The following is a 19,575-nucleotide window of genomic DNA, read 5'->3' on the forward strand; positions in this document are numbered from 1 at the left end:
AGCTGAGACTCAGTGGAGCCTGGACTCCCAGCCTCCTGAGTCAAGGAAACAGAGGTACCTAGCCAAGCCACCTTGGATGCAGCTGCACACAAACTGAACTCATCAATGCCTCTTGCTCTCAGTTATGAGTAAGAGGGGAGGCAGTGTTTCACAACCCTGGACATCAAGTGCAGTCCCCAGGCTTTGGGGTGTTCCCTGGCCTCTCTCTATCTGCCCAGGCCCTCCAACCCACACTGGCCTTTTACTCAACCTCCTCCTAGGTCCAAACTCAATCCTGCCTCTCAATTTCTGCTGCCTTCCCCAACACACTGCTCCCCAAATTGAGCAGGGCTGGCTCTCTGTTATCATGCTGGTGCCAGCAGCAATGCCACCCCACTGACATAATTCTGAGTCCCAACCTAGGCACTCCAGCTGTCTTTGCCACACCTGGCCTGTTTGGGCTCTGGCTCTTGCTCTTTTCTTTCATGTGCATGTGTTTCGTGGTTTTGAGTTTCTCCCACTGCAGAACTGCAGCTGTAGCAGGGTAGAGCTCATGAGGGTGACATTCTGAGCCACGTCCAATCCCATCAAGACTGTTAACTGGGGTGATGCTGGAACACAGTGCTGAGTGAACACATGGGAGGTGGTTGGACCCACCTTGCCTCTGAGTGGCTTCCTTTCAGGACAGGAATGTAGGGATGGGAGCCCCTGGCGTGGGATGCTTTGCACAAGGCGTGACCATGGGCTCCCTTTCCTGGCAAAAATGGCTCCACTCAGCATGGAGAGCACTGTCTTTCCTGGTGGCTAACAACAGCCCTGGACCCCAGAAAGGAACCCACACTCAAGATTTACGTCTGAGTGTGCATGTCCTCGAGGAAATGAGGTCTCCTGATCCCAGGTGCAAAGAGGTAAGTCCTCTAACTCCAGGGGGATGAAGGGACATTTGAGTTTCCCTTGTCCTTCTTTCCCTCTTCTGAACCCATGGTGTCCTCACACTAACCACAGTTAGGACCCTGGCCTCATTCCCCAATGAGGATCATTAGGCTCCATAAAGAACAGTCTCTAAGATGCTCAGTGGACCAACAACCTCTGCACAATGTATAACCCTATTCATCCAAGATGCAAGAGGATTTCTATTCAGGAAAACCAGGAAAGGGAGAGCCTTTGTCAAGGACACAAGGACATTAGTGAGTGAGTAGTGATTAATGGATGGAGAACTATTTCCACCACCAACTTCCAGGAGCATATATGGCCTTTTGGAGAATTCTGCAGTGTGTTGGTGATTAAGGAGAACGTGTGAATCCAGGTGTCACTAGGTCCTCTCAGCCATAAGGAGGGAAACTGCCATAAAAGAACTAGGACAAGGGTGTGAGTAATGCTCACTGGGGAGAGATCAGAAGGAAGGAAAGTGTACTCATTACAAAAGTGTCGCCTGAAAATTCTTAGCCAGCCAAAAGTCGTGCGAACTTGTGTGGAAAAAGAGTCTTTGCACAGTGATGAAGCTAAGAGCTCACATGATGGAACACAGCCTCAACTGGGACCAAATACAATATCTGATATTCTTGTAGGAAGAGGAGAGTCTGGACCCAGGTACCAGGAAGACTGGGGAATACCAGCTATGTGAGGTTGGAGCCAGGACGGGATGCCTATATGGGAACCACAGATCGTGGGCAGCAATAGGAGAGTGGGCATGGGCTGGGAGAGTTGGGGAGACAGTCCCCTAGGAACCTGTGAGGTGTTTTGGCAGTGGGACCGCCCAACACCTAGTGTGTTGAGCCCCTGGAGCTTGAGGGAAGGCCCTTCCTCTGTGGTTGGCCACCCAGTTGACAGAGTTTGGTTGTAACAGGCCTAGGACCCAGCTGAAGGTCTGAGCATGTTGGCCATGCAGGATGGATCTGGACCACAGACACATTCTGATGACTGTAGGGTCTCAGCCCTGCATCAACACAAGCACCAAGTCAGGCCAGGTGGGGAAAGGGCTAGAAACACACTCTGAGGGCTGGTGCCTATATTACTGGGAGCACTTCTGACCCCAATTCCCTGATCTGCTGCCAACACAGGCTACAGAGGAGTGTAGAGGGACACAGAGCATGGATCTGCCCCACTCAGTGGGCCCAGGCATGTATCATGGCCAGTAGCCTCGTGCCATGCCAGGTGAGTCCTGAAGCGGCCCCCTCTTCCCATCCTGAGAGCTCTTCCCTTCCTCATGTGCCACTACCTTCCCACTGTCTCTGGAAATATCTACTTGGTGTGGTCCTCTGGCAGTTTATTATTTAAGTTAAAAAAAAAACAGGTCTTGGTGCTCAAAAATATTTGATTTGCCCATCCTCATCCCCCAACCCCAATATTTTCATTATTTCCTCAACATATGAAATTTTACTAGCAAAAAGTTAATTTTGAATTATACAAAGTTGATTCAAATAACATTGGTATAAATAATCAATCACCATACTTTCAATGTTTGTTCTCCTTTCCCGTTAGAAACTGCTGGGAAAAAAGAGAACAGAGGGGGCTGGGGATGTGGCTCAAGTGGTAACGTGTTCGACTGGCATGCGCAAGTCAGTGGGTTCGATCCTCAGCACCACATATAATAAAATAAAGATGTGTCCACTGAAAACTGAAAAAATAAAACAAACAAACAAACAAAGAGAACAGAGGACAGACTCATGGAAATGCTTGAACTGACAAGAAGCTTCCACTCAAGCTCAGCATTCAGTCCTGGACAGGGTACGACCAGGCCACTTTGACATCTACTCCAAAGAGTCTACCAGACAGAATCCTCTGACTGATCCCTGAGTGAGCCATAGGAACTGGCTAGAAAAGCCTTCACATCCTCAATACATTCTTCACTTCAGAATACTGGACAAGCATTGATATCCATCTCTCGTTACCTTGCTCCCCCACCAACCATTCTTCAACAAATTCAAAGGAGCAACTCATGCAAGAAAAAACACAGAAAGGGGTGTTTACTACACACATCCATGTGCGAAAAAGACAACTGGTATTTCTTGTTTGGGCTATTTCAAATAAAATCACTTCTGCATGACCTCCACAAACCAAAGGAAAATATTTGTGAAATTCCCATGTAGAAGACAAGATACACTTGCCAAGGAGGCAGTGCCAAGAATTTTGACACTCCAAATGTAGAGTGTGTGTTTAGGAGGCAGTCACAGTTTCCATGAGAGAGTCCCATGAAATCAATTAGGAAGATCCATGCTCTAGCCCTACCATACAAGTGATGTAACCTTGAAAGAGTCATTTAGTCTTAGCAACCATCACCACTAACCACTAAGTTAATGAATAATGGTCCTCAGGTGTCAAGCTACAAAATGTGTGATGAGCATGGATGAGGATGGGTGGGAGAAGTCTCCCCCTCTAACACAATTAGGGAAGGCTGTGCCTGCCCTCAAGAGGCTGGGGGGCCTTGGGATCCTGCCACAGAGGGGGATTCCAAACCTCACATCCCCTGACCCAGGCCAGAAGACCAGGTACAGTTCAAGTACCCTGGGGTGGCCCAATGGTAATAAAGGTTAAAAGGAACTAGGGATCTGCCTGGATCCTCAATCCCCTACTCTGAGCAGGGCTGCATGATGAGGCCAGAGGCCATCCACAGCAATCTGCCTTTACAGGAAAACAGGTACTGCAGATTGCCTCTGGCTCACTGAATCAGGGTGGTCTTTTCATAAAGCAAGACCACTTCCTCACATTTGACCAGTAGCTCATGTGCTGACAGCACAAAGGCTGGCTTGACTCAGGCCCTGAGAAACGAAATAGAAAATTCATAGCAAATCCATCTTTAGCTCATCCACATCATCAGGGGCTCTGATTCATTTCCGTCAACAAAAGGGTCTGAAATGGTGTCTAAACATGCTGGGGACTCACCTCTGTGTGGAACTCTTCAGGAAAAAGGGGATCAAATCTCATGAAGCAACTCTTCTCTCCTCTAGCCCATGGGCAATGCAAGGAACCTGCATGATATCAGAGGCTCACTCTCTCTTCTCATGTCTTCTGGAAAGGAATCATTAATGCTTACTTCAAGGTGAAGCAGAAGCCTGAATTCCCAGCTGCACAGAAGTGTTTGAGTGCAGTGTCTCCCTTAAAACCCAAAAATAAAAAAAGCAGGTCATTAAACAGGCACATGGATTAGAGTACATGATCAATGATCCCTCCTCCCTGGAGCCTTCCACATGCCCATCTTCCACATTCACAGTGCAATGCTTGGCCATTCTCAAGACCAGAAGACCATGATGCTCACCAGGAAGTCAATAAGGAACATGAACAAAGCAGCATGGATTGCAGAAGGTGGCACACCAAGGATCTTCAGCTCTGCTGCTAGAACACAAGAACTTAACTTCAGTATTGACTTTCTGCCAACTACCAAGTACGATAGCAGTGTCAAGCCCAACATGCAGATATGCAAGTAGTAGGTGACACCCCGCATCCATTCACAGAAGTGGGCAACATCTGCAAGGGAACAAGGAAGTATCTTATCCTTTCACATAAAAATCATCAGAAACAAAATTAAATGGATGCAAGACTTCTCATTTCACTATTACGTAGCTGTTGGAATTCCCTATTAAATAATACCTCCTCCAAAATAAAAAGTATCTCAGACATGTGTCAACTATTCAATGGATGACAATTTAAAAACTATGGCCTTTACTTAATATTTATGTATGCTATATCCCTGCCTAAGGCTCTTTGGGAAAGGAGCACATAGAATTGGATCTTTGAAAATCTCACATTTGCTGATAAATATTTCTGCTGATCTCAGGCATGGCAAAGTGAAAAGTGGGACTCTGGATATTCAAAGAATGCAATGTTGTGGGATTTGTGTCCCTGATCGATACATAGCAATGGTTTCTATGAAATCCAGTGAGGGAGCAGGAGTAACAAAGCTGATTGCACAGATGACCTCAGGGAATACTGACAGGTAGGCCAAATGAAAAATATGTTCCAGCTGACCATTGGTATTTGGGCTTCTGATCCCAGTCCTGTTTTTAAAAAAGGTGCAGACAGGCAGTGTTCATTAAAAAATGTCTACCATGTAAAAGTGGGTAATTTAAATGACATCTAGTTACACATCTGATAGAATGGTCTGGCAACATATGAATTTCATTCTAACAACAACAAAAAAAAAACATAGAAAATGAGACATAAAGATAAAACCTTGTCTTCACCAGGATGCCTAAAAATAGGTTTTATTTGGCTCATGCAAATATCTTTCAATAGAATTTCTGATTTCTGAATGAACCCATTCAATTTTATACTGCACAGATCCCAAGGTTTCTTTACACAATATTCTCTTCTTTTTAAAGCCTCACATAGAAAATGTCTCACAGGACATAGGAGGGGAATGACCCAAAGGATGACAGAATGGCTGGAACCATTCTCAAATGTGCACATACAGTCAAAAGTTTGAAGGCACCTAATTATACTCTAAAACAATTATGAACCTATTTGATCCATTAATTAATAAATATCACCACTTTACCACTTGAACCAAATCACAGAAAATTGGAAACAGATGATCATTGGCTTTGATACCTTTACTTCCATTTCATTACCCAGAGATGATCAGAATGCCTAAGATCCTGGGGATATATTTTAGCTCAGCCCATGGTATTGCTTCATTGTTTTATTATTTTGTAAATAATAAAATATAACTTCATGTTGGATGATATATTCAAGCCATGAATATATCATCCAACATTGTTCTTCCCAAAAAATGCACAGAAATTGGGCTAATGTTCTTCCCAACATTAGCCCAATTTCTGTGCATGCTCACTTACTATTTAGGAATTTTACTAATTGTTTGAACGTTCTAGAGGACCTGTTAGATTCGTAATGGACAAATAATCCAACATACTCTTGAGAACGTATGAGTGCCATAAGAAGAAAATAAAGTCAGCCTACAGCAATGGGCAGCTGCCTGCCCTCGGCTGGGAGGAGCACTGGAGAGGACACCAGGTCTGCTGGGCAGCAGAGGCCTCCACAGCCCTGCAGGGAGCCTGGAGCACAGCTCTGAAGAACCATGCTCAGCCCTGGACAGAGGCACATGAGTTCCCATTACAGGCTAGAGTGTGACAGTCCCAGGTGCACGCCTGTCATGCCAGCCACCAGGGAGGCAAGAGGAACGTTTGATGTCAGCCTTGGCAATTTAGACCCTGTGGCAAAGGGGAAAGACATTTACAGGGGTCTCTGAATGTGTAGCTCAGGTACATCACTTGTCTAACAGGCTTAGGGTCCTGGATTCAATCCCCAGAACCACACATATACCAAAAAGTGAACTTGGAACATCATTTAAAATGATGGGTCAGGTACACAGAAGGATTTCAATATCACCTCTCAGAGGAGCTCAACTTGAGATTAGAAGGCAACAAATGACCACCCGGACCATTGACTCAGTGTCTGAAACCCTCTTTGAGCGTGGGGAGAACTGCTGGCAAGATACCAGAGGACCAGAGTACTGTGGCCCCTGTAGGGGTGTCTCTTGGCTACTGACAAAGTTTGTTCCCCTCCTGGGGCAGCTGAGAGCAAGCTGGGCCTTGATGCAAGGACTAGTGCTTTAGATATAGACTATGCAAACAAGGGACAATGTCTTTAATAAAACTGGAATTAAGAAGTCACTTTGATAAAAATAAAAAAAAAAAAGAAGAAAATAAGGTCAAGTAGAGGAACGGGCAGAGGCATCCAGAGGAAGCCCATTTTCACAGGAGAAAATCCCCCAAAGAAAAGCATCAGAATAGATATCAAGAAAAATACTGGGCTGGGGATGTGGTTCAAGCTGTAGCATGCTCACCTGGCATGCATGCGGCCCGGGTTAGATCCTCAGCACCACATACAAAGAAAGATGTTGTGTCTGCCGAAAACTAAAATATAAACATTAAAATTTTCTCTCTCTCTCTCTCAAAAGAAAAAAAAGAAAGAAAAGAAAAATACCAACAAAAACAGTGTCCTCTCACTTTGTATCTACTCAACATGCAAAAGTTAGAAAGTTAGATAATACAATCCTGGCCACATACAGAGCTATTCAGAAGAGCCACTTGGCAGTGCTTAGTCAAAGAAGTAAACATACATCCTTTGACCTACAAATTCCACCTGTCTATAGATTACCCACATAGTGCTTAAGCAGTTTCAAAAGGGGACATGCACAGGGAAATTTATCCTCATGTTCCTTACAGAGTTGTCTGTGCTTACAGGGAGTTGAGGGCTGTCAGGGTGCCCATAGGTGGGAAAGTCAAAAGCTAAAAATGTAATGGATGCCAACCTGGATATATTAATAGAAATAAATGAAAAACAATAGATTGATACATGACAATAAAATCCCTGAGTTCAAGTTCTTGCTATCCTACCTACCAACAATCATGCTTGGTCAAGATACTGACGTACTTCAAGGCAAAAAAGAAAGAAAGTATTATGCCATCATTAGTTTTCTTAAATGCAAAAAAGGAAATGGTAATATTTACTGAGCCATGACCTGTCATACATAATATGTGAGATTATTGTGGACATGTTGGTAAATGATTATCTACTCAGATATGTTCCGTGAATCACCAAATGCAAAGGCCCATGAAGAATTAGTCTCCACACATGAATTCTTCCTCAAAAGCTTGAGTCAACAGAGGCTTCACAAAATGGCTTCTTGGCCAACTTGATGACCTCCTCCTCAGGCAATGCTTCCACCTGAAAGATGTCTCCAACTTGTTCTAGCTCACATTTCCGCAGTGCCGTCAAAAGAAACAACATGCGATACTCTATTGAATAAATCCTGAAACGGACCAAACACCGTACTTCCTTAAATATTTTAAAATTATCAAATGCAACTTCAACTCAATAACTTGTATTCGGCAAAATGCAACCTTAACCTCTTACACTGTGCTCTTTTACAGACTCACGTGGCCTAGGTTCTGACTTAACTGGACACTGAGCAGTCAGAACACGTGCTACTTCACATTCCTTACAGGTGTTCAATTCATCTCTGCCAGGCTGAATACAAATCCCTGGTCACTTGAGAATGGAAGCATATCTCCCACAACAGCATGCATCAGGAAACACTGAGGTTTTCATTAAAATACCCTTTTGAAAATCACCTAAACCCTGCCAGCTCACTTTTCTTATCTCTAAAACGAAAGGTCCAACAGGACTGTCCACCTCGTGATTTCCCTGGAGTTTCCTAGAGGAATCAGGCTTAGGCTGGTGTCTGAAGCCAAGCATGCAAACAACCCATTTTAGCAATCAACCGCCGTCACTGGGAATCATCCCAGGGCACATTCTGCAAAAGCTGTCCCCAGGCGACTCTCTCACACACAGTGGAGAACCTGGGGCCCCAGGACTCCCTCCCCTGATGCCCACCCTATCGCTGCTCTCTCCATGGCACTTCCAGGAACTGCACTGCTTTGCTGAATCCTTAAAACCCGCAGGGTCTCTTCCCAAGTCCACCAGGAGCAGGAAGGAAACAGGACTTAAACCCCAGAATCCACAGGTGCCACAGGAAAACAAAAGGACACAGAGTCAGTGACACCTGAAACCTGGGGGGGTCTCCCTTCTAAACGCCTCCTGCCCCCAGGTCACCTGGGCTCCCCTCCCCTCTCCAGGGGCCTGCGGGTCAGGCCCCCTCTTCTCCTCTGAGGTCCGCGGCTGCAGGCCACCCGGCTGAGGCCACCGCGTCCTGAACAGGACCCTGCAGGTCAAACTCCACCCGCTGTGAACAGCAGGAGGAGGGCCCTCAGGTGAGAACCGGGACCGCGGGGTCCGCGGTGGGCGCTGAGGGGACCGCCCCGGCGGCTCCAGGGGACAGGCAGCCGGGACCGAGGCTCCAGGGCGGCGGCAGAGTCCTCCAGGTCCCCCCTCGCGTGGGCACCTAGACCGGGGCCGCTCCCGGCCACTCACCTTCTCCTGTCACGGATCCCGGGAGCTGCACCCTCCATCCGGGACCCGCAGTCCCGCCTCCAGGGCGCTACTTCCGGGCTCCTCCCCCTTGGAGCTCCCTGCGACCGCGGCTCAAAGTTCCCGCCCTGCACAGGCCCCGCCCCCGTCTCCCGGGGACGCCTCTGAGGCGCTTCCCCTTCGGTCTGCGTGCTGGGGGCGGGGCCCTGCGCCCTTGCCGCCTGCCCTGCTGTCACCCCAGCTGGGGACCTAGGGTGCCGCAGGGTCCTCACCTGGATACAGACCCCCTCGTGTGAGGCCTGCGGCTGCCCCTCGTAGCCGTGGGACCCTGTGGACTCTGCCCTGATGCTTGGGTTTCCTCAGCCAGGGGGAGGGGACTGCTGCCCAGGAGGACAGGGCCCTGGGGAGGCGCCCGCCACTCCCCTGGCTTTAGGGACCTCCTCCGAGGGCCTCCTGGACAGCCAGCTGCGGGCGAGGGCTTTCCTGGGCAATGTGGTGAGCTCACCCCCAGCCTCAGGTCTGGAAGTGGGACCTTCCTTCAAGCAGGCACGACACTCAGGGTAGCACTGCCCTCTGGTGGCCCTGTGCAGTCAGCGATGTGGTAGACTCTCCCAGGGTACTGGGACTAAGCACCTAAGAAAAACTAAACCAAAAGAAAGCCCAGGACCCTGCTTCCCAGGCTCCCCATGAGATGGGCCTTGGAGTCCCCAGAGCTGCTTCTGTGCCCTGATGGGCCCTCCAGTTCCCCAAGCAGCCTTCCTGCTGAAGTCCGGAAGAGTTTGCTGTCACCCTGACCTTCCACCAGTGTTCCCCATACAATCCCATAACTAAGGTCACCTGGAAAGATGACTCAGTTCCCTGTATTTTCAAATGGCCAAAAGGATGCGAAGAGGCAGCATACAGTATGGATCAGATAGATGGTAGTTGATTGTATTAGGTAAAGGAAGTGTCAACTAAAAGAGAATGACTACTGGAGACATTAGGGTGCCCTCTCTATCCTCTACTCTTCCCCTTCTATAGTGTGTAGCATTCTGGTGCTTGGCTGTGGTTGGTCCAAGGATAACAGATGTGGTAAGATGTACAATCACTGAGGTTGGGCACTTCTGCTTAATATTTTGGTTTAATCGTAATTTTTTTTAAACCTTTGATTGCTGCCTTCAGAATTTGCCACTACAGAAGAAGGCAGCCTGAAGACAAAATTGCTAAGAGGAAAAAGGCAGGCCCAAGATAAACAGTGACACTATTATCTGTATTCTTTCCTCTTCAAAATGTTTTTTGGAAAATTATAGCATTGACTCTGATCATTTGAAGAAGATAGTTGTAAACTATTATCCTTATATGAATGGGGAATTATATCGTATAAATGACACTGCATTATACTATATGATTTTCAAAAGGACTTAAATATTAAGAAAATATATATTATAAAAGATTTGGCTTTTTCTCTTAGATTTCTGTGTGCTTATGATAATCTTGTGTAAATGTAATTTGGATAAAGAATGTAAATATGCTTGCAAATAATTTTCAAAATAATGCTGATCTAATAGAGTCATGGAACATGTCTACCCATGGAATCAAGACATGGACATCTGGCCTTTGTTCTACAAAAGAATATAAATGTAATAATGTGTTTAATTTAAGCTTTACAGTGCTGGAGTAAACTCTGGGATCTTAAAATATTTTCTTGATGGTATATGCCAATCTGGAGTTCCAGGTACAAATTGTCTTTCCTGATCTATTTTGTTCCTCTACCCCTCTTTTTCTCTCAAACACACACACACACACACACACACACACACACACACACACACACACACTTGCACACAATAGCTTTCTACATAAAATGTTTTCTGGAACATATGGGAGTTGGTGGAGGTGCAGAGGAAGATGAAAGGATTTGCCTAAGCTAACTTCAGACTTAAAGTTGGTAATTATACACACCATAAGGCAATTTCATTAACATATTAATTTCAGGAGGTAACATGTATCTAAGAGAAACACATTAGAAGTCACAAGACCCAGATTCTATTTCCAGCATTGCTATTGACCTTCTTGGTGACCTTGCATAAGTCACTCAACACTCAAGAGACTTAGTCTTCTTATTTAAAAAAAAGAAGAAGAAAAAAAGCTAGAACCTACAGTCATCTCAGAAAAATGCTATGGAGTAAAAATTCATTCAGAGTGTTTTCTTTGGGGATATAATGAAACCTACTTCACTAAAACTCTGATTCACTAGAATCCAACAAATCAGATCCTAACAGAATTGGATGAAGTAAAAAATCATTCCCAATTTACTTAACAGAGTCTTCCAAAATACTATATTCCTTAAAGATCAAACTTGCTCTGCCACAAAGAAGAATCATACCATGTTAAGTACCATGTTTAAAATTCACCTTCCCCACTACTCCCAAGAGAATCTTATGGGCATTTTAATCAGACACAAGGGCTGATAAGAAAATTGCTTCTGACCACTTTTGAGCACTTTCAAAAATATTTTAGGCCTTTCATATAATTAGGATTGTGATTGGCAAAATACCTTGCAAGAGCCATTCATTCAGGATGAGCGATCTTTTTGCCAAATCTGTGAGAAAAGCACAGAAGACAATACATAGCCACTCAAATACTCTGAGGAATGCTTGCATTTAATTGTGAGCTCATTTTAAATCATACATACAGAAAATGGCAAGTTAATTATAATTGTGAAATAATTTCCTATCATGAAAGAAACAATAATTGTAGTCATTCTGGACCAGCATTTTAGTCAGAAAAATATACAATTCCTAAAATAAAAGATATAAAGATATTCAGGGAAAAAAAGAATAGTCAGATGGATCATTTGAGGGTTAAAATGACAAGAGAAAGAAGCAGCCTAAGCACTTTAAGCAAATAAAGATGCATTAAATTATATAAATATTTCATGGTATACTCACCAAAGAGAAACAAATTGGAGTTGGGCTTAGGAAATTTTGACTTATGTAATTATTCTAATGGAAACCTGACAAGAAATTTATTATTAAGAAAACAAAGAGAAATCATAATGATGTGTCCATTGACAGCTCAGATCTAACATCAATGATAATCACAACTTTCCAAAGTAATCTCATTTTTCTCTTTACAAAAGACCAGAAGCTTTTTTTCAACCAATGTTTATTCATAACAATTTCTCCTAGACTAATTGTTAAAAGTCCCCCCAAATGATGGCATTTTAAAAAAACAAACCCACACAAGAAATTATTTAAATATTTACTATGACCATGAAAATACAAAATGTATTATTAGCCAATTCACAGAATTATAGACACAAATATCACTAAAAAAGGTCATTTACTAAAACTCCTCCCTGATTTTCGCACAAGTAAGAATGTGAAGACTCCGAGAGTTTAAGTGATTTGCCCAAGGTCACACAGCTAGTAAATGGCGAGTTCACAGGGTATGCTTTCCCTCATAACAATATATCATCAAAAACAAGCCACATGATAGCACTTTCTTGTTCAATCTAAGTTTCAAAACTAGCTGGATAAAAAAACTCAAACATAAAAACACACATCTGATATATGCTAACATAACTTTTTACATTCCTATACAGATATTCAATGCCATCTTTGTTGTATAGGCAGTTATGTTTTCACTAAAGCATTTCAACATATGGCAGATAAGAAATTGTTTACATTTGTCTCTTGCAAGTGTATAAATATGTAAATGAGATAAATTTAGTTATGCTATTCACAAAATTAATGAATGGATCAACTGGAACATATTACATGAGGCACAATAAATAATCCTGAAGTTAGAACTGGTACAAAGTTTTAATTTAGATTTTATAATAGAAAAATTGTAATATATATTGATATATGTTGTTAGAGCCTGTAAACAAGTCTGGATGGCGCCTGGCATTTTGCCAGAGAGAGTGGTTTGTGAGGTAACGCCAGCAACCCTGAGTGTGGAGATTCCTTATTGGTTGACTGCTGTATCTAGTTTATGTTAATTAAGATGAGCTGTGTGGAATGTATAAATACTCCTTCTGTCCTACAATAAAGGGCTCTCACTCCTGCTGTATCAATGTACACAAGTTGTTCATCACCCCCCGGGATTATTTTGCTGCAGCTGGACTGCGGCAATATGTCATGTCTTAGGTAGCTAAAACTTTTATATTATGGACATTTCAGCATCCCAGAGGTCACACCTATTAAATATTACCTATTCAATATTATCTTAACAAACTAAATAATAAAGTTATTAATTTGATAATTTTATTTAAATTTATCATTAAAGTACAATAAATCTTTAGCATATATTTTTAAAAAGCACAGATCTGTGTAATTTAACATGTTTCATTCAATTAAAAGCACTTAAAAATAGCCAGTGTTCAAAAAAATTAAAAAGCCACTGTTCAATGGTATCTTAAACCTTTAGTAACCATTTTTTCCTTACACTAAAATTTTTATTCTAGTATGGGGGTTAAAGGAATTTTACAATTAAAATATTGACCAATACAAGAAAATTTTCAGTAAAGTCTAAATAAAACATTGACATGTTAAAATTAAGCTGTGCTTTTACTATTGTAACATCCCTTCTGCACAGACACCTTGACAAGCTTTACTGAACCTACTCAGTGTTTCACAAGCCTGACCCCATGAAGGGCCCCAGGCATTCTCTGCAAGTTCTAGAGAATAGCATGATTGTTGTAGTAACAAGGGAAAAAGGAAGATTCTGGGCAACTGAGACACAAACTTTCCATTTCATTATCCAGACTGCACTAGGCAGGGTTCACTTTACTGCTTTATGCTTCAGTGTGTTTTATATGCATAGTGAGCTCACATTTCATAGAGGAAAGAGACAGGACAATTCCTGGTACCCTACTTAGCATTTAAGTTTATTCCTCAGCATGATGGTTCTGTGGGGTGCAGTTAATATGCATAGTCATATAAAGTCTCTTTGGGGGATATTAATATAATCCTTATTACATTAGAGTTATGGCCTTTTAAGAAAAATTACCCCCAAAATAAATAAATAAATAAAAGTCTACTCATACAAGGATGAAGATCACTACTTGGGAAGTAAAAGATTGGTCTGTCAGCCAATAATAATGAAGCCCACAGTAACTATATAATTATCAGAATATTTATTATAATGTTTGATTTTTTTCCTCTTTTATTTCTTATTTTAGGACTGAATATTACAAAAAGTTTCTCTGGTCTCAAACATCTTATTTGGGTTCCACATAATCAAAGTCATTTATTTCACTAAATCATCAAGCAATGAACCCACTCCATGCCACACTATGTTAGATAGTAAGAACATACCGTTGAGTGAGATATGGCTGGTTTTTTTATGGTGAAATATTACTTTTAAATTAAAAATTCACACTCTTGCAGTTTGAGATTGATAGTTGTTGAGAGCCACAGCCGAAGGGGCCCCAGAAAACTTCCTCTGAGGAGCCAATCAGCTAGATGTTGCTGGGGCCACTGTGAGCCAATCATCAGCTGGAAGCTGGAAGTTTGCTGGCAGCTGAAAGTTTGCTGGGGCCCCTTCGGCTGTGGCTCTCAACAGATAGTAATCAAATGCCAACCACCAGAGGTGCAAAAGGAAGACACAACTACACATTAGAGTAGATCCAGGCAGCCTTCAAGACACAAATTACATTTTTTTTTTTTTGAAAAATAGGTTAGGGAGAAAGAATGTGCAGAACTTGACGTGCATACAGAGGGAAGGTCTTGAAGATTACTCCAAGGTTTTAAGTCTGGATGATTGAGAAGTTAGAAATGCTGTTTCTTTTCTCTTTTTTTAAGAGAGAGAGAGAGAGAATTTTAATATTTATTTATTTGTTTGTTTGTTTATTTATTTATTTATTTATTTTAGTTTTTGGTGGACAAAACATCTTTGTTTGTATGTGGTGCTGAGGATTGAACCCGGCTGCACGCACACCAGGCGAGGGCTGCACGCATGCCAGGTGATCGCGCTACTGGTTGAGCCACATCCCCATCCCATGAAATGCTGTTTTATGCCATACTTTAGGACCTGCTAAATGCTAAAATGAATTCTTCATGTCAAAACAGCACACAGGTCCCATATTCATTACAGTGCAATATACTTGCTCTCTAAAGGCTTTAAAAACATCTGACAGACAACTAAATTCTGAAGAGTGAGAGGTCCTCTCTTTGCAGCAACTGAAAACTGCTGTTTCTAAATTTTCAGAAAGAAACCCTGAAGAACAACATTTGGTATTTTATAATACTATGTTACCAAAAAGGCAACTCTTTGAAAGATGAAACTGACACATACATTTGTGCTTGTGCACACTGCAAGACTAAGGGGATGGCAGCAGGGTTAAAACGGGTGCAGTCTCATTTTTCAGTAATCTTTTTCAAGTGTTCATACTGACAGATTGTTCTTTATTTTGCTTCCAAGTTATTTTTGACACTAAATCAAAACTAAATCTCAACCTCTCCTTTTTAGCATTATTAATTATAAATAACTTTGTCACAAACTAGCCTTGTCACCTGAGCCTTAATTTCTTCAGCTCCAAAATTAGGATAAAAAACTATGGTCAACACTTTCAGAATTCCTATGAAGATCAAGGAAATCAAGTTAGTATAATAGACTAAGCAGGTGCTGAAAAAATGCTCAAACTCTTAGTAGAGAGTTAAAGAGTCTTTTAGATAGATCTTTTGTCTCCAAAAATGAAATTTTGACATAATAAGAGGTTTATTTCCTACAACTGAGTCAACTACAAAGTATTGTATACTAGCAATATACATTATTTTGAGTTTTGCTCAATATTTGGGTAGATTGAGAATACATTTTGTCACTCAAATGGATATCAATATTTTAAACAATAAAAACAAAATAGCCATTATTGTGATTATTACTAACATGTATGTGAATACCTAGGATGTGCCAGGTGCTGAGCTGTTTTCCATTTTACCCTCACAGCTATGAGGAAGACATTGGTGATTTATTTAATAAATAATGAAACTAAGACCAAAAGAACAGACTGATAAGAAATGGTGTCAGAGTTCAGCATGTACAGCAAAAAAAGTTGCCTACATCCATGAAGTCCATAAGCCAATAAGCCAGGGTCACAGTCCTATCTCTCCAAGACACTCCAATCTACCCCTCCACAATATTCAGTCTCATATTGTCCATATACTTAGAAACAACTCTGGCATGAAAAGCCATATTCATTCAGCCCTATGCATTTGTTCCATTAATGTGCTAAACAAATATATATTGAGGACTTTATTTTCTACTAAGCACTCTGCTATTTGCTATGAGAAATTCAAAGTTACTCAACTTTTAACTCCTATTTACCACAGGATCTGATACACAGTGATAGGTAAACAATTAGCCAAAATAGGGTTCCAAGAGGGATCTCAGCAGAAAAGGAACATTCCACCAGACAATCTCTGGTTCCAAGCCCATATTTCAAGTCTCTTCATCCACTTGAGTTCAACAAAAGCTTCTTAAAGTTCCTCCAAACACACCTATAACCCCATCTGTTTGGAATTATGTCCATTACTTCACTAACCCCCACAAATCTTTTATGGCTCAAGTCACACCTCTTTTGAAAGTTTCATTTTTTCATGCATCATTCAAGAGTCTCTCCTTTCCATTGCAATCTGAGAACTAAAAGGTATATAGAGGGAGGAAAAGACAACAAACGCAGGTCCATGAAGAGCTAGGTGCTACATATATGCTATTTTATAGTATTTTAATAAGCCTGCAGGATAGGTATCCTGTAACAGATTCCATCTATCTCTGATTTTTTCTGTTATTTTTTTACTCCTTATCACACATCATATTTGAACTTTTGAATGTGGTATGTCTAACTTTTTTACCCATTTAACTGTTTATTTAGTAGCTTTATATTAAAAAAAATTATAAGGCAAATGAATGCTTTTTTGATTACCAAGTCCTACAGATACTTTTTTAGCCGACCAATCTTCTGCTTTATACAAATCACAACTTTCTCTGTCTTTTCTTCTATTCTTGTGCAGTGTATTATTATATTACCCATTTGAGGCAGCTACCAGATTCATCCTCTCCTTCCAATAACCAGATCAAAATTCACACCATCAAGAGTCAGTCTTCCATCTAAATTATATCATTCCTTGTTTTTTACTGTTTTGCAGACTTAAACTTTTCTGTTTTTCATGTTTTGACTTGTACTTACTCATTCATTGTGCTTTGATAACTTATAAATCTTTTCTTAGTCCCTTGTTTTTTTTTTCCCTAGAAGAACATAATTCTTTATAGTGGAACCCAGGCTCTTGTTTCCTTTGCTTCTCCAAGAACACCTAGCAGAGGGCCCTCTGTACACAGTAGGTATTATATTCATGTACAATCAATGTGGAGAGAAACTATCACTCCAGTTACACATTGGAAAAGCTTCCTTTCTTATCTTAACAATTGTTAGCTTTATGATTTATTCTTAACAAAAGCATATGGTCTTCTTTCCAGGAACAATGAATATTCTTTTGCTACCTGACTTAGTACATTGAGTGGTCACTAGAATGAACACTAAATCAAGTACTATCCTAAGAACACCAATTTCTGAGAAAGCCTTAAAATAGATTGTTGTGGCAATTAACATATAGCCTAAATAATTAGACATAAACTTAGAATCCCTAGTTCTCTCAGCTCCTATCACTCTACTAAGACACTTTATTTCCCTAAAGATGAGGCATGTACTTGACAAGCTTTATCTCATCCATTACTAGTCCATTCTCCCCTTCACCTCTAATGGTATCTCTTTGATCAGGAATGTCTAGAATGTCTCAACAATTTAAACAATTTACAGTGAAAATTTTCTTCTTTCAGAGAAAGTACTGAATAACATTTAAGTCACAGGAATGATACATATCACCAACCTGCAGTTCATTCAAGTGTTTTAAATTATGCCTACCAGATCTATACTGGAAGTTGTTCCCCTGCCTTTCAAGGAACTACTAGGCAGGATAGATACTGCCTAGAAGAGGCCAGGTGGATACTCAAAAAATACTTATAACAATGTGTTAAGTTCTATAACTGACCATAAATAAAGTTCTAGAACCCTAAAAAGTAAAGAACTTCACTTTATCATGAGATACCAGACAAGTGTCCCAAATGGACAAAGGATTCAGTACTGAAACTGATTCCAGGTTAGAAATAAAGAAAACAATAAAGTTAACCTGGCAAAACATGGAGGAAGGGGTAGGCTCACTCTCTCTCATGCTGAAGATTTTGACCTTGCCCTGGAGGGCAGAGATACTTGATTAGGGATGAATTTTATTTCAGTGAAGAAGATATTCATGATTTTTCTAGGAATGCTGAATAGAAACAAGAATGGTCAGCAACACATAGAAAGGCCTGAGAAACAGAAATTACCAGATCAGGAAGGAAAACTTTCAGAAATGTTAGGCAGGGGAAAACAGCAGCATCAACTGGCCAAATATATGCAAAAGTCATTAGTTTGTTTTCTGAATAGTATGAGCTTCCAAAAAATACAAATAATAAACAGAGAAGACAGAAAAATATAAACATTTTGCCTACTCAGTCTTCAAAATTTCTTTACAGCTATTATTTAGAAAAGTTATCAGAAATTTCAGAGAGATTAGATCAAAGAACAAGCAAAGCAAGTGCCTCATGTTTCCCTCCAAACTTAAATTACCATAAAGAAAAAAGGAAGGAAGAGGAGGAGGACAAGAAATAATTTTGTTGTTAAAAGAGAAGATATTTTACTTGGGGGCTGGGATAAAAAAGATAATCTGAGTAGACCATAAATTAAAAGAACTTTTAGAAACTAAAAAGTTATTGAAATTAGATTGCTTAAAATATATGTGAGTAGCAGCCAGAACCTGTACATGTGAGAAATGATGGCAAGGACAGGTCCAGAGAACCTGTATGAGAGGCAAGATGTGAGAGAGACCTGCAGGAGGAGAAGGCGGGCAGAGAGGTCAAGACAGGAAGACCCCAGCCCTCTCCTGTCCCCTTAAATCTCACTCTAAAAATCATAGGGTGCCTTATAGGAAGACAATAATATAAATCTAGAGGCCAAGGAAACCTGGGACATCCTAAAAAGATACTGTAAAAGGCTCAAATAGGAGTTCCACATGGCTAAAATAGAAGACAAAAGACAAAATGAAACATCAGCAAGCAGAGTGTAAAAGATTATTCACTATACACCGGATTCTACAGAGAAATCCCAACTGAGGTGCATAGATATAAGAAATAAGACAGAAACTGAATCAAAAAGAAAAACTATTTCAAATTTAAGAACCTCTAGACATAACCTGAGAAATCTAAAACCAAGTAAAGAGGATCTAAGTGCACATCTCTAGAATTACAAAAGAAAAACAAAACATTGGAAGAAAAAAATATATATAGGAAAAAACAAAAGAAAAATTTTTTAATAAAAGACCAACTGAAAGGTCACACAGTTCCCCATATAAACTGTCAAGAGTAGGACCTGTCCTATTAAAGTTACTAGAACTCTTTGAACAGCAAGGCAAAAGATTCTAGTAACTTATAGGGCAGAACAGAGATCAGTCTCTTTTGCATTTGTCTAAAGCAACATTCAAAAACAGAATTCAGTGGACACCACTGCCTTCCAGTTATTCTTCTGGATGGAGAAATGTTCATGAAATTGTGGAAGAAGAAAATATAGATGAGATTTTTAAACCCAACCAAACTCACTAATTGTAAAGGCAACAGACAATGTTCAAAAAT

The 19,575-nt window shown here is 41.1% G+C and overlaps 1 protein-coding gene across 15 annotated transcripts in view; it reads right to left on the reverse strand.

Moving 5' to 3' along the window:
- LOC144374780 (uncharacterized) overlaps positions 1–19,575 on the reverse strand; it is a 60,063-nt gene that overhangs the window by 14,013 nt on the left and 26,475 nt on the right. For 2 of the 15 annotated variants that reach the window (XM_078037517.1, XM_078037520.1), the window contains 3 exons: positions 7,537–7,750; positions 4,235–4,443; positions 3,862–4,074 (listed from right to left, as the gene is read on the reverse strand). In XM_078037517.1, coding sequence (XP_077893643.1) covers positions 3,862–3,903 — 42 coding nt within the window. In that variant the 5' untranslated portion in view covers positions 3,904–4,074; positions 4,235–4,443; positions 7,537–7,750. Of the gene's footprint in view, positions 1–3,861; positions 4,075–4,234; positions 4,444–7,536; positions 7,751–8,871; positions 8,943–19,575 lie in introns of those variants that run through there. The other 13 variants (XM_078037525.1, XM_078037521.1, XM_078037519.1 and 10 more) reach the window with 13 other exon arrangements.

This window comes from Ictidomys tridecemlineatus, unplaced genomic scaffold (genome assembly GCF_052094955.1).
Source record: "Ictidomys tridecemlineatus isolate mIctTri1 unplaced genomic scaffold, mIctTri1.hap1 Scaffold_88, whole genome shotgun sequence".
NCBI lineage: Eukaryota > Metazoa > Chordata > Mammalia > Rodentia > Sciuridae > Ictidomys > Ictidomys tridecemlineatus.